At 45.8% G+C, this 23,093-nt stretch overlaps 1 protein-coding gene across 1 annotated transcript in view; it reads right to left on the reverse strand.

The window, feature by feature from the left end:
* LOC146830524 (E3 ubiquitin-protein ligase TRIM39-like) overlaps positions 1-23,093 on the reverse strand; it is a 165,880-nt gene that overhangs the window by 92,404 nt on the left and 50,383 nt on the right. The window contains exon 2 of the mRNA XM_085604727.1: positions 3,867-3,962. Within this exon, the coding sequence (XP_085460853.1) occupies positions 3,867-3,962 (96 nt within the window). The remainder of the gene's footprint in view (positions 1-3,866; positions 3,963-23,093) is intronic.

Here is a 23,093-nt window from a genome sequence, read left to right on the forward strand (position 1 = left end):
TCATTTCTCTGCCATTCACAGTTTGCTTAAAAACCGCACCTATTCCCTTCAAACTCACTTCAAATGTAATAAAGGATCTTCCCGTGGGTGCATGTGGACTAGGTGTGGGTGCATTCACCACCATTTGCTTAATGTTTTCAAAAGCTTGGTCAGCTTGACCTGATCTAATTTTGCACCTTTCTGCAGAAGTGACTGCAATGGTTGCACAGTTAAAGCATACCCTGGGACAAAGCCAGCATAGTATTCACAATATCCCAGAAATGAGTGTAAAGAATCTTTATCACCAGGTGGTGTGCTTTCTGTATAGCTTCTAGATTGCAAAACCTTGGTTTAATACCTTCTTTTGAAATGGTATGTCCCAAATAATCCACCTGTTGAACCAGTAATTTACATTTTTCAGGTTTGACTGTCATCCTTCACTCCTCCAAGTTACCCAACACCTTTTCAAGCATTACCATGTGCTCCTCCAGAGTGTCTGTGAAAACAAGAATGTCATCTTGGAAAGTCTGCACCCCTTCCAGATCACCAAACGAAACATTCATCATACGTTGGAATATGCTGGCCGCTAATACTAAGCAAAATGGTAAACGCAAATACTTATAAGCACCAGTGTCACAAACATAGTCAGTTCTTGTGACTTCCTGCTCAAGGGAATATGATGATATGCTGAATGCAGGTCTATAGTGGAAAAATACTTAGCATTACCAACATTAGCTAAGATCTCCTAAATACTTGGCAGAACGTGACATTCCACCAAGGAGTTCCGATTTAAAGATCTCAGATCCTCACGCATAATTCTCCTGTCCACTTACATGTCAAGACTACAGGGGATATCCATTCTGAGGAGTCAGCAGGTTTGATCACTCCTTCAGCGTATATTTTATATAAAAGAATTTCTAAATCCGTTTTCACACTTAATAGTACTGGTCTAACCTTATGTATATTTGGCACAGCTTTCTCTTTCACCCTAATCTTGTGCTCAAAGCCTTTGATTGTACTAATTTCATACGTAAATACATCAGGAAATTTAGACATCTCTCTTTGCACAACATCTTCATCAGTACTCACCACCAAAATGGGAATGTCTCCCAATACAATGGCATTCTCATGACCTGAAATGATACTTAACCATGCTAAATCTTTCCATTCCACAATGTAACAACCTCTCACAGCCACGTACATCTTTGCCCAAATTGTTGTGCCCAAACATCCAAAGTTGCTTCAAAATACCCCAGCATATCAGTATCCTACTCTCCAACTCTTTGGGGTTAACATCAGTAGATCAAAGCCATGACTTAGACCAAAACTGTAGTTTCAGACATAATGGTAACTGATACCCCAGACTCTGCCATAAATAACAGTAAACTTCCATCAACAGGTGCTTGACATAATGGTGCCTTAATGTTCTTACTTCTGCTAGAATCTTTCACAGTATCCAATGTCAAAAGGACAATGTCAAATTTTCCTGCACGCACCTGTGAATACGCACCCACACATTCTTCTCGCAAGGTCACATTACCATTTTCACTTTGGTAGGTTTATTTAAAGTGGCTCTACACACTGATTGGAAATGTCCAATCTTCCTCCAATGATTGCATTTCTTACCAACAGCAGGACAAAACATACTGTTACCAATATGACTCCTAAAACCACACCTATAACTACTGGTTTTGGATTTCCTATGTCTCCCAGTCTTAAGATTCCTGCACAAACAGAATGTTCTGTAGAAATGCAACTGACGGGAGATGAACCACCTCGATTAGGCAAAGCATACGATCAAACAATATACCTTTCTATGCTTCTGCTATGTCAATAACTTCTAACAGAGTAGGATTGCTTCATGTCAACAGACATTCCTGTGTTTTCTTATAATAACAGTTAAACACAAACTGTTCTCTTACATAGATATCTTTGTTGGTTTCAAATTCACAGGTAGAGGCTAAGACTCGTAAAGCAACAAAACCTCCTCCACCGATTCTTCACTAGACTGTTTCCATTTAAAGAAATGATGCCTCTCCAACAGTACACTGGACTCCTCCGAATATCGTTTCTTCATTCTCTCCTTTGCCTCAATGTAAATATTCCAAATACAATTTTCCTCCTTGGGAGCAGCTACTATCAGAAAATTATCAAGGCTTTTTGGCCCACAATTGCCAAATGATTAAACAACAAGGCTAATTTCCTTGGAGGCTCATAACCACTTGCATCAATTGCCGTAAGTAAAAGTTTTAAAAATACGTGGCCACTCCTTTCATTTAATTTCTGGCTTGCCAGCCCTCTGAAGAAAAAGTGGTTGCCCCTTGGTTGGATGCCATACATTCTTTTCACAAGTAAAATGATCACTGCTCCTTTTTCCAACAGTACGATGATCGCTACTCCCTCCCCCTCGAAAAAGTAGTTTGCCAGCAGGTGAGCTTGTTCCAAAATGCGTTGCCCAAATCAAAATGGCTCCCATGTTTAACGTCAGATGCGCTGATGGCAGCCTGATCCAAAATTTCAGGCGTACGTTGGCTCCAACCAACAATGCCTGCTGGGATCGCTCACTCTGTGCCACACCACCATTCCCTTGTGACGCACTTGGAAAGTTAGCCTCCTGGTCGTTCGCGGAGTAGAATTCACATGTAGGGCTCTCACAGGTGAGTGGAATACAATAACCACAAAGCACTCACCTGACTTCCTGAGAACACTGTCCGATGGCCACAGTTTCCAAAAATGTCCTTCACTCCTTTTGCCTCTGTGGGCCCTCGAAGATTCTCACTCCTCCACTAAACCTGCTTTTAAAATCACCCCACTCCTGGTAACTAAATATTTATCAGGTTTCTCCATTTAGTAAGTCAAGGTAAATAAACTCCAGATAAAACTCCAACTCATAAAAGTGGGAAGGTTTAATCTTCAATAAAAGGACCCATGAGCACAGACATCAACATAGACCACGGAATTCACTGCAACTGACATTCCAAGGACACACACTCTGGAACCGCACCACATTCCAAGAAAATAACCCCTCTTAAAACATCCAAGACACAAGCAAGCATTGGTAAATGAACAAAGCAGAGCAACAGAGTATATTACCATCATAAATCTCAAAACACAATAGATTTGTCATATTTGACAATTTTATTGCCTCTACCCTCAATTCTAACATACGTTGATTTTATTTATTATAGAGTAATATACCTAAGAAGAGGATAATAGAGCGCCATGTTTAACTTTATTTACATTCTTAACTCCACATCTAGTTTTTTTGCAGATATATGTAGACATGGAGTTAAGGATACTAAATCTATACTTACTTACACCTACATAATTTCATGCTATTGTATTAATCAATATTCTCGATATATGTTGGAATGACAGGTGATCACTAGTAGTAATCTTGCAAGGTGCGGCCACTATGATGATTGTCTTTGATGTGGTCACTACTGTAACAATGGCCAAAGCCATTTGCATCTTGGGAATATATCCACTGATCAGAAGTAGCTCTCGTTATAGCAAAGGATGGAGACCTCTGCCTTAGCAGGGAGTAATGCACTTTAATAATATCCTTGTTACCATCACCCCTTGGACTGTGGTCCCCTCTCCAGAGAAGACATCTAAGGACAAATCAGGATAACAGTTGCTCACCTTTACGCAACATCCACAAAAAACCTCATGAAAACCCCGGGGTCTTAAAGTGACTTTATGCCTCTATATGTGTGCACGCTGCAGGTGATAGTTTCAAATATGGTCAAGAAAACCCAAATCTAGGTATGGCAGACCCCCCCCCCCCCGATACATATTCTTTGGTCTTGCTGTTAACTTGTATAGCAAGACAATATTTAGAGTGCTTGCTCCAGCTACTGGTATAACAATTGGTTTTCTCTTACCTCCTGTTGTGTCACTTTCGTCTCTTCTTTGCGATGCAGTTCTAGCGTATCCTCCAGCTCTTTCTTCAAACAGTCTAGATAACTTTGAAACTTGTCCTAAAAGAAGAAAGTCTATATTTTCAAAACCATAAACATATTACGCAACTATCCTTCATAGGTTCTCGGGTGTAGGAAGGAAGGTGCGGGCCGCCCAGGGTGTCATCACTGAGGGGGGTGACAAAATGGCAAAAATATGTGTTTTAAAATAAAAAGCTCTCTCCACACCCATTCTCTAGCTCAGTCAACAAACGCAACGAAACGGGGCTGAACTCTAGGCTGTGTAGTGGAGAGCCTCTGGATAAGGAAGGTTGGGGGTTGCAATGGGGGGCGGGTGTGACAAGAGATCTTCCACACTGGGTACCACCTGACCTTGCTAGGCCACTGCATAGGTTTACATACATTATATTTGTCTTTTAATAAAAGTGCATGTTAGTGCCAAAAGGTACATGAAGATGCCTTTTGCACGTTATCAGAGCAACACATCTAAAGGCATGCCAGAAGGGTACACTACCAGGGCAGTAACTTCTAAGGCATGTTATTTTGGCAGCACATCTGACATTTTATGTGGGTAGTAATTCTGTAAGCCTTACTCTCTGGCAAACACTTCTCTGAACACGCTCTCCTGGGCAAGGAGCTAATGATATTCATCAGGTAACATCCCACAGCATGATGGGCATTTTATAGGGCACATGACTGATCATGACATGTTGGAAAAGGAATTTTGAGGATTAGTTCTCTACAGAAGTTAGGATGATTGATGTGTTACCATAGATCGTCTGCTGGACTGGACCTGTAAATACTGAGTGTAGGATTGCCCTCCCTCCAGGAGTCCGGTATTTGCTCGTTTTCCAAGACGCGATTATACATCAGCATCAATTTTGTTGGCCAGAATGTAGGGTTTGTTTTAAAATAACTTGAGGAGGCCCATTGGGTCCTGGAGCTCCCTCTGCACAGCTTTTTAGTCTTATTTTTGTCAATTGTCTTTCTTTAGGAGCCATCAAGACGTTGTTATTCTGCTCTGTGCAGAAAATACTTCTCGTCGTTGACCGCTCTCCTAAGAAGGACTAACTTTTCTGGAGGATGACACCGTCTGTCTTCTCTGCCAGCAAGAACATTGGTATCGTGCTACTCTGCAATGGATTGCGAGCTGAGGTAAGTTACCCCTGTAAAGATGTCAGAGTTGTTTGCAGTGAAACCTCCTCTTTCTATAGGGTTGATAGTTTTCCAAAATTCCTTCAAACATTTACTGTGGCTTGCGTATACAGCTCAAGCTGAATTGATCAGAACATTCCTCTTTTTTGTTTTTTTGTCTTATCTTCTTGCGTTTCACCACTTCTTTATCACTCGTAATTCTCAGTTGATCTTTTTTTCTCTATTTGAGGGCCTGAGTGATTCTTTGAATTTCATTGTTTGTCGAACTAGTAAATGGCGCTTTGTTGGAAGTGGTGTTCAGATACAGCTGAAGATGTTTCTTGTTGAATTCCTCCCAATCTTGTCTAGGATTACCAGCAGAGGCGTGTCCTTTCTCTAGGAGTGTGCACTGCACCTGGATATCCTTTATCAGCAGACCATCCTATTTCAATCTCTTACACAATTGCTGTGTATGAAGGAGGAATTAGATTCTTTGCTTGAGGATGGAGAATAGTCCTAGTGGATACCAGTCACCTTGAGAACATGGTCAATATCCGAGCAGCAATCAATTTTGAAATATGAAATGTGTTTACACAAGGAAAGAATACTCACATGTAGTAAATTATGGAATTACTCGTAATGGAGATGTGTACCCATGCAGGAGGTTTATCCTCAGGGTTTGTTCCATTTATAACTCGTAAACAGGTCAAGATGTATGTTGTCAAAATATTTCCTCAGATTTCATCTCGTCTCCTGCGTGGCGGTGCATCCCGGTTGGGTAAACTCCACATACATTATTGGGCTGTCCTTTTGTTCCTCTTCATGTGGTAGAGAAAACAGGTTTGCATTAAAGCCCCCAACAAAAAGATGGCAGCCTTATTATGTTCTGCTTTGGGGTCTATCACACCAAATATAGTTTACTCACAATTTCCTGCGTGTCCGTGTGTGAAGGATAAATGTAAATGTTAGCTATATCTAGGGGGAAATGCTGCTCCAAAGACCACCGCTTGATGTTTAATACTAAGATCCAGGATGCATTTGTTTGTATCGGAGTCACAGTCACATTACGATGAGTCAAGACATAAACTGCCAGTCCACCCTTTGGTCGCCCTTTTCATTTGTTTTTAAAAACAAAGTTATTAAATTCAACGTATCCAATTAAAGGGATTGGCTGTTGTGTCCCCGTCTCTTGCAGTAAGAAGAGATATTATTGTCTCCAGTATCATACCTTCTTGCGGTTCTTTAACTCTCTCCCATTCCAGGAGCAGAGTTGGAACAGCGCAGTACTTTGCTTCAAAGCAGATGATCTCGGAGTCTGATCCATGTTTCAGCTCGATGTTCGATGAATTAATGCTGCTGGCAGCCACTTCAAGCCATTTTCAGGGTTTGAGCAGCTCGCCTGCTCGGTGCGTTGACCTCCATACTGCAGGATTGTAGATGATGGAACAAACCGAGACCCATCTTTAATGTTGGCCACAGTTTTTCCTATTGCATTCCTCGGGATTGATTGTGGGGTCTCCCTGATTGATGGTGGAGACTGAACTGCTAAATGTGAATGATTTTGAATCAAAACCGCCAGCTGAAATGGGTAGGCCTTCTCCGTATATTTAGAAATTTTTTATTCACCAATTTCTGAATACATTTTCTTGGAATAAACCTGTGAAGGTACGTCTAAGGAGACCCCACAAACTAAAGTTGCCTCATTTGTTTCGGTCCCTTATGGTGATAAGAATTGTATGGATACTAGGTCTATGGGGTTTATATGGAACAAGGCTCAGAGACTCTTTGATAATTTGACCATATTGTCCAATTAAGGATATTGCCGTGCCGCTTGGAGACCAATTCACGTATTTGGGCCTTAATAACTTGGTGTTCATGTCGTCGCGTAACTCTTTTTCAAGGTTGTTTATCTGGGTTTGAATTAATTTGTTGGGATACATGTTGTTGCAAATTTGCCTTAAAGGCCTGTGTTTTGGTTCTTTGGGAACTGGATTGTGGGTAATGGATCCTATCACAGGCTTGACATTCATCACTAGTTGATGTATGTCGCTTCCCTTCTTAAGTTATCCCGGTTGTTCCATGCCCCTCCATTTGTGTTCATCTTTAGTGGATATTTGAGTGGGATTAATGTTTGGGGACACATGGATTTGGGGTGCTTCAAGTTTTAAAGGGTTATGGCCTGTTTTTCTACCTGTGCTAAGGTGGAGTTATGTGCGGTGCTTGTAATAGGTATTTCTGCCTATGGTCCTCTATTCATAATTTCTGCAGCCGTTTAAGTGACTTGAGTGACATTCCCTGGTTTACTACATCCTTATAAAATATTGGAAACAATGCCATGAAATGTGATTTATTTGTTGGAATGGCTTATGTGGTACCTGTCGTCAGGGGTTTATTTCTTCTCTAACGCAATCTCTTTCCGTTCACGCTAGGTTAGGGACTTAGTATTACTATTTCATATCAATTATATTTCACCTTAGGCAGTGTCTGTTATACTGTCGGTTTTCTGAGTTGTAACAACCTTTTAATATTTTGTGGCACTTATGTTATCGATCGCTTAAGGATGAAAGGCTGAGTTGGCTTGGCTGAATTGCACATGTGTCTGCAAGAGGAGCAACAGCCTTTTCTAAATGTATTTATTGTTTATATTCACTTTATAAAACCCATGTAAGCGAGCCACATGATTTACCACATTCACCATATGCCATTAAAGCTAAATAAAAAGAAGGAAGGTCATTAAAGCTATTATTCCAATACATAAATAATGTTAAAAATTAAATGCAGCTGCACAAGTCATAAAAAAGTACATTCAGTGTCCGATTAGTTCCATCTCACTCCTGTTACGCCCACTGCTTCTCTATTCACACAATAAGCTAATCTTGGGTACTGGGTTGAAACACAACACATAAAAGCAGAGCAGCCGGCTGCGCTTGTTGTAAAAGGGTGGTGGGCACTCTGTTGATAAACAATACACCTGGGAAGCATGGCCGATTTTTAAAACATAGAGAGTGTCTGGTGCCTGTTTGAAAGCAATTTCTACCCAATACTGTATACAAAAATAGGCAGGCGGCAGTCGCATTTTTTTCTATTTATTTGCTTTAGCAGTATTGGCGCAAGGCCCCGCTTTAGATGTTTAAAGCTTAAGCGTGGCGTGCAGAGATTGCTACATAAGTAAACAAATGGAAAAGAAATGCAGCATCTGCCTGCTTTTTTTTTTCTATTTATCTACTTTTTAGCAATTTACCCGCACGTTCTCGACTGCCCTTCCACCCTGCATGACACGTTGTGCTTTCACCCTACGAGTTACAAATGGGAAGAAATCTGCATATGCAGACTTGACGCTCGGGAGACTGTCCGCTTCAACAATCGAAGCACAACAATCCAAGCACAATATAATACAAGTAATTCATTCGCCGACATCCGTGGGTTAAGAAATTGGACTTGTAACGCATGCAACCCCACCCGTAAATGGCAAAGCATGTTTAAAATAACACATTTAAACTCAAGTGGAATAAGCATACCAGTTGTCTGGAAATGAGCACCATATGCAATAGATTACTTTTTGAGAAAACGTAAAATTTATTTTACATGTTCCACATAATGTTTCTACCTTTCGTCAACTTGTCTAAATGAATACACATTATTCGTGTGGAACCTTTTTGTGTCCCGTGCTCCATACTCGAGTCGATCTGAGCGCTATCAATTTACAACTTGTCCTCTCCAGCGCAAGGTTGCCCAAGATCACACATATTACATACTGAATACCAAACATTCAGATTAAATGCTTTAACTACTAAATCAATGCCCCTACTTGAGATGCTGTCGATGAAATTAGACAGCGCCCAGTGCCCGTTTTTGCAACACATTTTTGGAATTCTCAGGAGCCAGTACAACTGCGCTCAAATGATTACAACCCGTGCTGTATACAAATGTTTGCGTATTCTCCTCCCAACAGCAATGTCGCTAATAAATGAAGCAGTGCTATTTTAAAGTAGGAAAGATGGATTTGAGGATTTCAGGAATGGAACCGTGTAAAGTACGTAAGCCCCAATTATTTATTATACCGAAAGTTGAAAGTGGAGAAGCGGATGAGCAAATGTTTGATGTGCATTAAAAGCTTAGAAGCAGTATCAGCACAGAAGACCAACAATTTTGAACCTATGTTTTGCATATAATAAAGGAACGACGGGTCCGACGGCGAGACAAAGGCAGCATGGAGCGAACAGGAGTACACTGTGGGGTAATGCTTGATTTGCATTTGCAGCTTAAAAGCAGTGGGACGCAGGGAGTAAAGAAAGTGAAAGCGCGTGTTCTGCTCAGACGCTGTCATTACAGGAAATGCCCGGGGAACTTTGCAAAATGAAAGCAAAGCAGCGCGTGCATATGTCCTGTCCAGGTGCGTTCACATGCCGTGTCTGGGCAGGCACGCCGAAGGAAGACAGGGAGGGAACCAAAAATGCTTCTCTCCCAATAGAAAGCATGGATTTGGCAGTAAGAAGCGTGGGTAGAGCTTCCATCCTCGCTTCGCAAGCCAAAGCGACGACAATAGATCTTGCCAGGAGTGAGCAGCGCATGCGCTGCGTCGCTAGGCGAGACCTAAAAAGGATGCTTGGGTATTACATAAGTCTTTACTTTGAAAATGTGAGCAATCATGGCTGTGTTCCTCTCTACTTTGAATTGAGATGCGCTGTTTGGCTGTGAAGTAAAGACTGAACAAGCCCAGAGAGTCATCCAGGAAGGCGCTCTGATTTTGGTCCACTTCCACCACTCAGGTGATGATGAGACCCACTTACAGTAGGAACAAGTAATCACACCAAAATGACTGACCAGAACAAGTGCAGCACGGCTACACCTCACAATGTGCCTCCCTTCAAAAAGGGTCAAAGAAAAAGATGTTCCAGGACAATTCCTGAGGTCCCAGGACATCTACAAGTGAGCGTGCGAAGGCTCTGGTGATGCAGGGTCAGGTGAGAGACTCATCCTGCAGGCTCACATACACTTCTGAGATTGATGGCACATTATAATGCTCTGCATAATCATTCATTCAATAACCAAGGTGTGATTTGTTTTTATTAACGCATGTGTATTATTTACATAAATTGTAGTAGGTGACTTAACGTAGGTATTATAAGCGGAACCCGAGTTTTGCAAAATGAGCAATTTATTTGACTCATGCTAACTTTATTTGCTTGATTGCCAAATTTAAAAGAATCATAACTCAAGTTGACTGCTGAAAGGCCTGCACATTTCATGTCTTCCCATTGCAGCTGTTTTTAAAATGCCTCTGTTGGCCAGTGAATGCTATATTGTTTTGTATTAGACGACTGATAGCGAGGTTCTGCGTGAAGAACATGTGCCTTGATGGGAGAATGAATTGTGGGAGGAGCTGGCTGTACCCGACAGCCTGTGCAGCGATACAACCAAGGACATAGGAATGCATGGACCGCTCGGTAAAGCCTGTGCAGTGATACAACCACGGACGTAGGAATGCATGGACCGTTCTGTACAGCCTGTGCAGTGATACAACCATGGACATAGTAATGCATGGACCGTCCTGTACAGCCTGTGCAGTGATACAACCAAGGACATAGGAATGCATGGACCGTTTTGTACAGCCTGTGCAGTGATACAACCACGGACATAGGAATGCATGGACCGCTCTGTACAGCCTGTGCAGTGATACAACCACGGACATAGGAATGCATGGACCGTTCTGTACAGCCTGTGCAGTGATACAACCATGGACATAGTAATGCATGGACCGTCCTGTACAGCCTGTGCAGAGATACAACCAAGGACATAGGAATGCATGGACCGTTCTGTACAGCCTGTGCAGTGATACAACCAAGGACATAGGAATGCATGGACCGCTCTGTACAGCCTGTGCAGTGATACAACCGTGGACACAGGAATGCATGGACCGTTCTGTACAGCCTGTGCAGTGATACAACCAAGGACATAGGAATGCATGGACCGCTCAGTACAGCCTGTGCAGTGATACAACCACGGACATAGGAATGCATGGACCATTCTGTACAGCCTGTGCAGTGATACAACCACGGACATAGGAATGCATGGACCGTTCTGTACAGCCTGTGCAGTGATACAACCAAGGACGTAGGAATGCATGGACCGCTCAGTACAGCCTGTGCAGTGATACAACCAAGGACGTAGGAATGCATGGACCGTTCTGTACAGCCTGTGCAGTGATACAACCACGGACATAGGAATGCATGGACCGTTCTGTACAGCCTGTGCAGTGATACAACCAAGGACGTAGGAATGCATGGACCGTTCTGTACAGCCTGTGCAGTGATACAACCACGGACATAGGAATGCATGGACCGCTCTGTACAGCCTGTGCAGTGATACAACCACGGACATAGGAATGCATGGACCGTTCTGTACAGCCTGTGCAGTGATACAACCACGGACATAGGAATGCATGGACCGTTCTGTACAGCCTGTGCAGTGATACAACCACGGACATAGGAATGCATGGACCGCTCTGTACAGCCTGTGCAGTGATACAACCACGGACATAGGAATGCATGGACCGCTCTGTACAGCCTGTGCAGTGATACAACCAAGGACGTAGGAATGCATGGACCGTTCTGTACAGCCTGTGCAGTGATACAACCACGGACATAGGAATGCATGGACCCACTCCTCCCTCTGTAATGTAAAAGCCAACTCATTTTCTCTTTGAATTTGCTGCTTCGCGGGGTTTGTGTCCCACCACTGGGCCTGGGGTCACATCTGTCGCTGGCTTTAATTCGGACTCTCACCCCCGTTCTGTCAGATCAAAGCCCCCCTTTGGCACCAGTCACCCGTCCGTGTAGGTATGCATGCATCAATTATATATAGCGCCAACCTGGCGGCGAACATTTGTGCGCTGTGCTGAGAGCGGAGACCAGGCCTGAGCTCCCTGGCCTTGGCTCAACCCTCTGACTACAGGCTGGCGGGAAAAATCACATCACGGGCTCTTAACGCACACCTCAACCGTCTCTCACTCCCTGCTGCCCTCCGTCACCTCACCCGGCTCTCACACCCTGCTGTCCTTTGTCACCTCACCCCGCGTGTGTGGCAGCCCGGGCAGAGACAGCTTCCCGGGCACACACACAGCTGCACCAGAGGACTTTACAGGTCTTTAAAAGACCATTTACTTGTTAATGAGGCTTTGTTGTATTTCACCCCTTCTTAGCGCCCCTGCAGCTCCACTCTGACTATCGCTGGGATAGCCCGGCCCCCATAGAGCGGAGTCTCTGTTTGATGGCAATCTTTAAAAAAAACAAAAAAAAAACACACACACACAGGTCCAATGTCTGTAAGTTCCGCTGGCCACCAAGTAAGGCTTGCCAGGCCGCTGGCGGCCAGCGGGCCTTACTATGACTACCCGTAATCTAGACTTTACCGGACCTTACCCGAGCCGGAATTTGCCCATGTCCTCAAAGTCCATGGCTCTACTTTGAAAGCTGATGGTGGCCGGTTGGTGCTGAAGGCACTTACAGTGGTGGAGGAGTGAGTATTTAGAGTGTTGTGGGGTTCAATTGTTTATGTCAAGCTTGCAGTGTTGTGTTGAAGTTGTGAGTCATACATTGTGGGGATGCCTGTGGCTTAATGATGTGAATGTGTACGTGCTTAGTGCTGAGCAGTTGAATTTGTAATCGGACTCGTCGCAGTCCAAGATCCCAGGTTAGATAAGAGTATATTGTTGTTTGACTTGTCTGCTAAGGTTTGTGGAGTTGGGTTGTGAGCTCTTATTCACCAGACAATTGATACAGGGACTTGTAACTGATTGTTATGAGTGTACTCTCACATTGATGGATGCTGGTAGACCCTATTGCATTAGTGAGGGTAATTTCCCCTCTGGGGGTGGAGGGGTTTAGGCAGAGGGGGTCCACAGTATGGCACATTTAATTTGAGAGTCATTGAGAACTTGAGGGAAGTACTGTATGACATGAAGCCTCTCCCTAGACCAGCACAGTATGAGGCTTTGAATGCTTTGGAGCCTGCTGCTCATGTGAAGGAGAGGTATTAGAATCAAACTAAAAAAACAGTGTGTAGCTATGCGGATGCTAAGTGGCATGCGGAATAGCGCGTGTGTACCAGAAAATCATCCATTCAATGAAACCTACCAAACATTTAGACATTCCCATTCCCATCCCCTACAGAAAGAAATCCACCAATCCGTCACTCTCTCATGGACGAAACTCGTGAACACATCTCTCCAGCAAGGATCCGTCCCAGAGTGCCTGAAGACGGGACTCGTGAACACATCTCTCCAGCAAGGATCCATCCCAGAGTGCCTGAAGACGGGACTCGTGAACACATCTCTCCAGCAAGGTTCCGTCTCAGAGTGCCTGAAGACGGGACTCATGAACACATCTCTCCAGCAAGGATCCGTCCCAGAGTGCCTGAATACGGGACTCTTGAACACATCTCTCCAGCAAGGATCCGTCCAAGAGTGTCTGAAGACGGGACTCGTGAACACATCTCTCCATCAAGGATCCGTACCAGAGTGCCTGAAGACGGGAATCGTGAACACATCTCTCCAGCAAGGATCTGTCCCAGAGTGCCTGAAGACGGGACTCGTGAACACATCTCTCCAGCAAGGATCCATCCCAGAGTGCCTGAAGACGGGACTCGTGAACACATCTCTCCAGCAAGGATCCGTCCCAGAGTACCTGAAGACGGGACTCGTGAACACATCTCTCCAGCAAGGATCCATTCCAGAGTGCCTGAAGACGGGCTAAGAACCTCTTCTACTATAAAAAGTTGGGCACTGAGCAGAATGACTTCCGACCAGTTTCCAGTCCGCATTTCCTGGCTAATTGGTAGAAAAATGTGCCCATGATGAGCTCTACGAACACATCAAGAATTTTGACCTACTTGACAAACGCCAATCCGGCATCAGGCCTGGACACAATACCGAGGTCGCCATTCTAAACATCCTAGATGATATACAAACATCACTAGACAAAAACAAATCCTATCTCATAATACTTCTAGATATATCAGCAGCATTTGACACGGTAAACCTCAAATGACTCAGAGAAATTCTTGAACTCAGAATGGGCCTATCAGGAGCTGTCCTTAAATGGTTCTTCTACTTGCAGAAGTGACAAAGAGTCAAAATCGGCACCAACCTACCCGAGGAAGCAGATATTGACCGGGGTGTTCCGCATAAATCTACATATTTCCACCCATGCTCTATCTATACATGGAACCTTTCACTGAACTCCTTAAACAACCAAAAATCCCTTACTGCATATATGCTGATGGTAGTCAGCTCTACATCAAACTCTCATCTCAAGAAGATATCAGGAGACTGGATGACACCCAGAGGAAAAACCCAGGACTGGCCGGCACGCAACCAGCTAAAACTGAACCCAATGAAAACCAAGGTCATTCTTTTCTCCCCAGCCCTTCGATCCCTACAACCGCAGCCTTGGTTTTTCAACTCAAATCACTTAACTGCATCCCAACCATCTTAGACTCTGTAAAATCAGTCAGCATCACACTTGACTCAAATCCAAACAAGCAAGCTCACATACAAGCAGCAACCAGAAGCGCCAACCTACATCTGCACCTTCTAAAACAAACTGAAACCATTCATACTGTTTGATGACCTTAAAACAGCGGCTCAATCTCTAGTGCTCTGAAGACTGAACTATCGAGATGCTACACGGATAGGTCTACCTAAATCCAGCCTAGCTCCAACGAGAGCGACAATAAATGCAGCAAGACTCGTAACGGGCGCATGTCGTTATGATCGCATTTCACCTTCGGTGTTAACAAAGTATACTATATGCTCTTTCTCTTCTCCCTGGAAAACAGGACTCGTCAGTGTTCACGTTGTTCTATTGAATAATGCAATTTCTCATTAGACATTAATGTTTAAACAAATTCTTCTATGATGTTTGACACTTATGACATAAGACCTTGTGTTGTTTAGTCCTCTATTTGAAACCAATGATGTTATTAAATGACACTTGAATTGCTCTCTCTTTGTTTGATTTGATTTGCTTTTCTTATTTTTGTTAGGTCCCAGCTAAAACGCCAAAACCATTTCCTTGTTCGCCCTGAGGAAGGTGGCACCTGCATTTCGGTGCGTTCACCGAAACGCGCGTCGGCGCTCCCAAGGGGTCCACTTAAGCCCTAAATCTTGTATTTTGAACATGCTCTCTTCAGCACAGCATTGAATGCTCATATGCTTTTACTTATATATTGATTTACGAGGCAAATTTCTTATGGACCCCCACTTGATGAGTGGCATTTTTATGAGTAGATGTATGAGTTTTGTTTTTAAAGTGTTATATGATACCGGTATAAGTGTGTATGTCTGTATGTGCGTGATAGTGATTGGGACCTCTCTGTCATTATTATTTGTATTGTGGCTCACAATATTGTGATTGTTATAAACTATTGAGGATTTCACTCACCTCTTGAATCCCTCTGTCTAAATTGATTAAAAAATAAAAATACAAACAAATCTTTCTTTGACTATGCACTGAAATTTCCTTGCTCTATATGGGTCTTGTTTAAGTGTCAGTATATTTATGATATGATACATTGTACATTTAGAAAAAAATAGGTAGAGTACCTTCCTTTCTTTGTTGAGTCGCATTTCCCCTTCATTCAGGACCCTCAACTTGCTCCAGTTGAAGCTCGGATCCAACTGAAGGTTGCAAGCATAGCACACAAGAGCTCTACACAATTCTGGTCCCAAACACTTGACAGGTAGCAACAAAATATCAGGAAGTGGAAGAGATTCTAGAAGTGTAAAATGCCTCATATTAGAAGCAGCCAGAGAAAAAAACACAGAAAACTCACAGCCGCACTTTCGCTTGAGCTGCTGCAAAAATATAGTCAATGAGCGCAATTACCTCACTGAGGCTTTTCAAAAAGGAAGTTAAAGACGCACTACCTGAAAAACAAATCATAATAGAACTATTGTGAAACTGTCATTCACCGTATTGTAGTCTGTTGTATTTATACCGAGCGCCTCGAATCCCTTGTACATCGGATCTTAAGTAATAGTTGTTTTTACGATTCGGCAACCCTGATCGGCTCACTCTGTACCGCTCTCGGATACGATGATGGTCATGTTCGCGCGGTATATATCACGATACTTAAATTATTAAATAAATAAATAGGCTGCGCCTGCATTAATGACTGAGAAATCCAGAAAGAACCGAACGCAGGAAGAGAAAGACGCCGATGCAGCGGAGAAGTCGAGTACCAATGGAGACTCGAGCGATGGCCACCTACTGTCCTCCCGTCCACCCCCTTGATGCTGCCCAGACCACTAATCATCATGGTAATACCAGTGGTAGTGCTTCCGCAGCAGCCCCTATCGATCCAAATGCAACTCACACTGGAGGGCCACCTCCAATCTTTCCCGTTGTACCTGCACCTCTTGCAACCGCCATTACTGTGACTGCCGCGGAGTCTACCCTCCCTGTTGAACCTGGTTTTGGGTCAATGCCTCCTGTCATGGTAACCCTAACTTTAAATGTTTCTGCTGTGCATGGTCCAATTACTATTGCTCCGATGGCCACAGTTTCAGTTCACATACCTCAAACCCCATCGTGTATCTTTAAGTGACATAACGCTTACTGTGAACGGCTCCAATGCACAGAACCTAAATTTAAGTTTTTATGACTTTTCTAGCCCCCGAATAACTGGCTCCATGAAAGTGCCAAAGCTGCCTCAGAGTCACACTCTATGGTTTCGTCTAACAACCCCTTTTCTCCAGCAGCAAAATGAGGCCAGCCTAACCCTCACCTGCAGCACACATACCTAGAACACTTTCACTAGTCCCAGTAGTTCTAGTTCTAAAGAGCTGCATAAGGAAGTCCTGCATTTTGCTCTATCGGGTTTCTGAGCTTTTGAAAAATCTGTCTGAAGTTTTTTTGAAACTTTTGTAATGCCATGCTCACCTCAAGTAAAATTATTTCCTTGGGGCCCTTTAAAGCACAAGCCTGTGTTGTCAGAATAATCTGTACCATGCGAAATACTGTAAGCAAGCTAAATATTTAATCAGATTTAAAAGCACAACCTGTAATAAACACAACTGCTTTGCAGTAGTGTTTTAAATTCAATACACATAGGGGCCGATTACGGTGTCGGCCAGAAAGGCTCCGAATGGCATTCGGGTCGGTCGAATCCGATTCGGAACCTGTCTTTCCGACCAATTCAAAAGTCTGAAAGTGTTTGGACTTTCCGACTTGAATCTGACTCGGTTCCGAACAGCATTCGGAGAAACAGTATCATTTAGAGCCCACTCGTAAGGGTCTACGGACCACGTTTCCGACCGATGTATTACGATGTCGGATTCGGAAAGCCTTTCCGAATCGGTTGTTCTAACACGGATCGGCTGTCGGAATCTGACTCTGGGGTCCCATAGCAGCCCCCCCTTCACCCGGGGAATACCGAATGGGTCCCCTCTTTCAGATCATGCACAGTGTGGCAGGCACCAAGGGGTGCCCGCCACAGGATGCACGATTTTCCCCTCCCACCCCTCCCTTCAATGGGAGCCTGTGAATTCAGTCAGAACACAGGCTCCCATTGAAGTCAATAGGAGTCCGACCGAACGATGTTCGGAACCATCGTAATGTGTCGGTCAGACTCCCCAAATCTGATTCAGTCGGAAACCATTCCGAGACCAATTCAGTCGGAATGCTTTCCGACCGACATCGTAATGAGGCCCTAAATGTCTGCAGTGAAAAATGTATCAAACCAGGCACACATTTCTATTTGCTGGAGTAAATTAAAAGAATTATCTTAGAAAATATTCTTGTTTTTATTCTTAAAATAAATCTCATATTTGAAATTGAAAATATATTTTAGCCAAAGAAGCCAAAACATGTGATGGACTTCATAGGGTGTCAAAGGAATGTTTACAAAATATGGTTTCCTTTTATCTTGCCATATTATCCCATGAAGCTACCAATCGGCCTGATGGCTTGTGTGAAAGTTTCAGACAGTCCTGACATTTTAACCAAAATGAGCTAGCAATTTGAAATGTATAATCTATTCCTCTCAAATTTAACGGCAAAACTACAAGTCCCAAAATGCAATGTACTGCTGGTTAAAATACCTGGAGTGGCTGAAGGTGTTGCACATGACATGGACCCACTTGACAGCTGTGAAATAGAAATGTGGGGGAGGGGCTGCAGCACACCCAAAATAACTATGCTGGAGTTCAGACGGTGAATGAGCAATAGAGATGCCTTCAACACATCTTAACACATTGGTGTGCGTTCAAATACGGAGGTCAAATGCCAGGTTATATCTTATGACAATTTGCTGTTTATTTATTTTATTTTTTTTACATGGAGGATGAGGTTTACTTTTTTAGGTCAGGCCTAGGGAGCGCTTGCCCGGTCATGTGAGACATGCTGTATTCAGGATATGGGCTTTAAATGCTCCGCTTCTTTTCAAGGACTGCCCCTGTTACAGGTGATGTTACTCAGAGCTTGTGGGCACTATTTCTTTCTTTAAGATGGAGCACTGGAGACCAGAGCTCGTGGTTTACAGAGCTCTGTTGTAAACAGGGCTGTAAAGCTTGCTCTTCTCTTGCAGCATTTGCTGTGCATTTAAAGACCGAGGTCTGTTTTGGCTGCAGCTGCCTCCTCCTCCCTCCTGCTTTTGAACGCACAGCCTGGCGTCACGGTCTCTGCCTTCCTACAGCTGCTACCGCCTCTGTACTCAACAAGTATGTGCAATGCAATAGGTCTCGCATTTGCGAGAGTTTGAGCTATTGGCATTGTATATGACAATGCCCTTAATTTGTGTTTTGAAAGCCTACAAGCGGTGCATAAACACACACATTGTACTTATAGTCGTTGCTTACGAGAAGCAAGGCTGGCAGTAACTGCTCCTGTTTTAGTGCCAGCGTTGCTTATCATAAGCAAGCACTACAAGTACAAAGTGCTTGTTTACACACCGCTTGCAGGTTTTAAAAACACACAAATAAAAGGCATTGTCGATTACAATGCCAATAGCTCAAACTCTCGCAAATGTGAGACCTATTGCATTGCAAATGCTTGTTTCTCTTCGGACTACAAAGTCAGACGATTTTGTATAGTTCACTATGTGACAATCTTGCTGGTGTACAGGAAGTGTGAAAGGAAATGCTGTAGGATGTCAATTTATTTTGTAACACACAACAAAATCCAAATACATGTAAATTAACTGTGCAAATATTTAAAAATATAATCAGCCATTTGGAAAGCACAAATAAAGCACAAACTTGTGGTCTACATACTTTTATTGGTAAAACTGCATGTCTGTGCCGTTTTAGTGGCCATTTCAATTGAAAACATGCTGTCTTCAAATGACAGACACTACCACCCCATGCTTTAGCAATATATATGTGACAATGTGCTCCAAAATGCACCACCAGCTACACACCACACCCTTACCACTCCCCTGCTGAATGGGTGTGGCTCATTCGCTACACTTGTTCTTTGTGTGAAGCTTGGCCTTTTCACAATCTCTATGACTTTAGTGATGAAACATTGATGGGAGCACCCTCACTCTGGAAACTGTTCCAGCACCACTGAGGGGAAGTAGTGTGGGAGTAAGGGCGGGCGGTGAACTCCGCTCCGCCAGCAAAGTTTGCATGGTTTTAGTAACTCCGCACTCCGTTTGGAGTGCAAAGGTTTCCAAAACTCCACCTACGCAGTGGAGCGGAGTTCACCGGTGCAGTAGTGGTAGACTTACCTTCATCCCAGATCAGTGTCCTCTGTCCTGCTCCTGCTGCTGGGCCTGGCTCCACTTCCGCTGCTCCGGGAGAATTACTGTTCTTCCTGCAATCCTCCCGGAGCAGTGTAATTCTCCCGGAGCAGCGGAAGTGGAGCCAGGACCAGCAGCAGGTGCAGGACAGAGGACACCGATCTGGCAGGAAGGTAAGTCTTCTTTAGTTCCTTACTTAGACTATGCGGGATGGGGGGTGAGGGGCTGGGGCTTTACCTGGAGGGGGAGGAGGGGTAACTCCGCCAGGCCCGGAACTCCACGGAATTTCACTGAGTTTTATAGTATCTCTGCGGAGTTCCACTTTGCAAGCTCCGCCCAACCTTATGTGAGAGGCGGATCTACACCCTCCCCAGATGTATTGTATACACACGGTGTGCTCCTCTGCAGCCTCTGGAATGGGGAGTGCTGCGTATCCTTCCCCAGCCTCTGGCTCAGACTAGAAGCACACACTCCTTATACTCTTGTGCTCCAGTAGGGAGCGCTGCGTATCCTTCCCCAGCCTCTGGCTCAGACTAGAAGTACACACTCCTTATACTCTTGTGCTCCAGTGGGGAGCGCTGCGTATCCTTCCCCAGCCTCTCGCTCAGACTAGAAGCACACACTCCTTATACTCTTGAGCTCCAGTGGGGAGCGTTGCGTATCCTTCCCCAGCCTCTGGCTCAGACTAGAAGCACACACTCCTTATACTCTTGTGCTCCACTGGGGAGCACTGCGTATCCTTCCTCAGCCTCTGGCTCAGACTAGAAGCACACACTCCTTATACTCTTGGGCTCCAGTGGGGAGCGCTGCGTATCCTTCCCATGCCTCTGGCTCAGACTAGAAGCACACACTCCTTATACTCTTATGCTCCAGTGGGGAGCGCTGCGTATCCTTCCCCAGCCTCTGGCTCAGACTAGAAGCACACACTCCTTATACTCTTGGGCTCCAGTGGGGAGCGCTGCGTATCCTTCCCCAGCCTCTCGCTCAGACTAGAAGCACACACTCCTTATACTCTTGTGCTCCAGTGGGGAGCGCTGCGTATCCTCCCCCAGCCTCTCGCTCAGACTAGAAGCACACACTCCTTATACTCTTGGGCTCCAGTGGGGAGCGCCGCGTATCCTTCCCCAGCCTCTCGCTCAGACTAGAAGCACACACTCCTTATACTCTTGTGCTCCAGTGGAGAGCACTGCGTATCCTTCCCCAGCCTCTGGCTCAGACTAGAAGCACACACTCCTTATACTCTTGGGCTCCAGTGGGGAGCACTGCGTATCCTTCCCCAGCCTCTGGCTCAGACTAGAAGCACACACTCCTTAAACTCTTGAGCTCCAGTGGGGAGCGTTGCGTATCCTTCCCCAGCCTCTGGCTCAGACTAGAAGCACACACTCCTTATACTCTTGTGCTCCAGTGGGGAGCGCTGCGTATCCTTCCCCAGCCTCTGGCTCAGACTAGAAGCACACACTCCTTATACTCTTGTGCTCCAGTAGGGAGCGCTGCGTATCCTTCCCAGCCTCTGGCTCAGACTAGAAGCACACACTGCATCTACTTCCTGATCTCCCGAAGCACCTCCGGGAGCGACGCCTTGCTTTTACGAGACTGCCAGTCTCTTTTAACTTTGTATTCTTGCCAGCACTTGTGCCTTCCGCGCTCCTACCTTAGCGCTCCTGGATCGCAGCCTCGTCCCTCGCCCCAGACCGCCGCTGCTGACCGCCCCCTCCTCACCTGGCTCTCGGTGCGAGACGGGCTGGTCTTCCATCTTGGGCGGGTCTGGGTGCCGCGTTGTAGCTCTCTGGCTCCTCCCCCCCGGCAAAGTACTTCAGGCTGACGGCTGATAGCACGCCCAGCCCTGCATCTACTTCCTGATCTCCCGAAGCACCTCCGGGAGCGACGCCTTGGTTTTACGAGACTGCCAGTCTCTTTTAACTTTGTATTCTTGCCAGCACTTGTGCCTTCCGCGCTCCTACCTTAGCGCTCCTGGATCGCAGCCTCGTCCCTTGCCCGCGCCCCAGACCGCCGCTGCTGACCGCCCCCTCCTCACCTGGCTCTCGGTGCGAGACGGGCTGGTCTTCCATCTTGGGCGGGTCTGGGTGCCGCGTTGCAGCTCTCTGGCTCCTCCCCCCCGGCAAAGTACTTCAGGCTGACGGCTGATAGCACGCCCAGCCCTGCATCTACTTCCTGATCTCCCGAAGCACCTCCGGGAGCGACGCCTTGCTTTTACGAGACTGCCAGTCTCTTTTAACTTTGTATTCTTGCCAGCACTTGTGCCTTCCGCGCTCCTACCTTAGCGCTCCTGGATCGCAGCCTCGTCCCTCGCCCGCGCCCCAGACCGCCGCTGCTGACCGCCCCCTCCTCACCTGGCTCTCGGTGCGAGACGGGCTGGTCTTCCATCTTGGGCGGGTCTGGGTGCCGCGTTGCAGCTCTCTGGCTCCTCCCCCCCGGCAAAGTACTTCAGGCTGACGGCTGATAGCACGCCCAGCCCTGCATCTACTTCCTGATCTCCCGAAGCACCTCCGGGAGCGACGCCTTGCTTTTACGAGACTGCCAGTCTCTTTTAACTTTGTATTCTTGCCAGCACTTGTGCCTTCCGCGCTCCTACCTTAGCGCTCCTGGATCGCAGCCTCGTCCCTCGCCCGCGCCCCAGACCGCCGCGGCTGACCGCCCCCTCCTCACCTGGCTCTCGGTGCGAGACGGGCTGGTCTTCCATCTTGGGCGGGTCTGGGTGCCGCGTTGCAGCTCTCTGGCTCCTCCCTCCCCGCCACGCCCACTGACCATCCCCCCTCATGTGTCCCTATAACATGGCCACCCACCCTCGGCAGCGCAGCGGACGAGCGCAGCGGGCGCGACGAAGGCGCGCCGAAGTTGCGCCTAAGTTAAGCCCGTCTGCGCCCGTCCGCGACGGGCCGGGACCAGGGGCCACACACCCTGCTCCTCACTTGGTCTATACTGCAGCTCAACTCACTGCTCTGTCGTCCTCCCTCCCTCCTCCTCTTTCGTTACTCCAACATTTGGATTCCCATGGCCTCGTCTCCTCTCCCCCCTCCCACCCTGTACCCATCACTCTTTGCCCCATTCCCCGCTCCTCCGACTCCCTTCCTACCCCTCGTTCCCTTCCCGTTCCCACTCTCGCCTCCGCCTACCTTCTTAACACCCGTTCGGCAGTCAAACACCAATCAGCACTTTTCAACCTTCTGTCCACGGATTCCCCCGACTTTCTGTTTCTGACTGAAACCTGGTTTTCCTTTGACTCCCTACCTGATCTTTTGGCTATCCTCCCCGATTCCTATTATGCGCTTCGAGCTGACCGCCCGGCTGGCAAGG

Source organism: Triturus cristatus, chromosome 5_1 (genome assembly GCF_964204655.1).
Source record: "Triturus cristatus chromosome 5_1, aTriCri1.1, whole genome shotgun sequence".
Taxonomy (NCBI): Eukaryota; Metazoa; Chordata; class Amphibia; order Caudata; family Salamandridae; genus Triturus; species Triturus cristatus.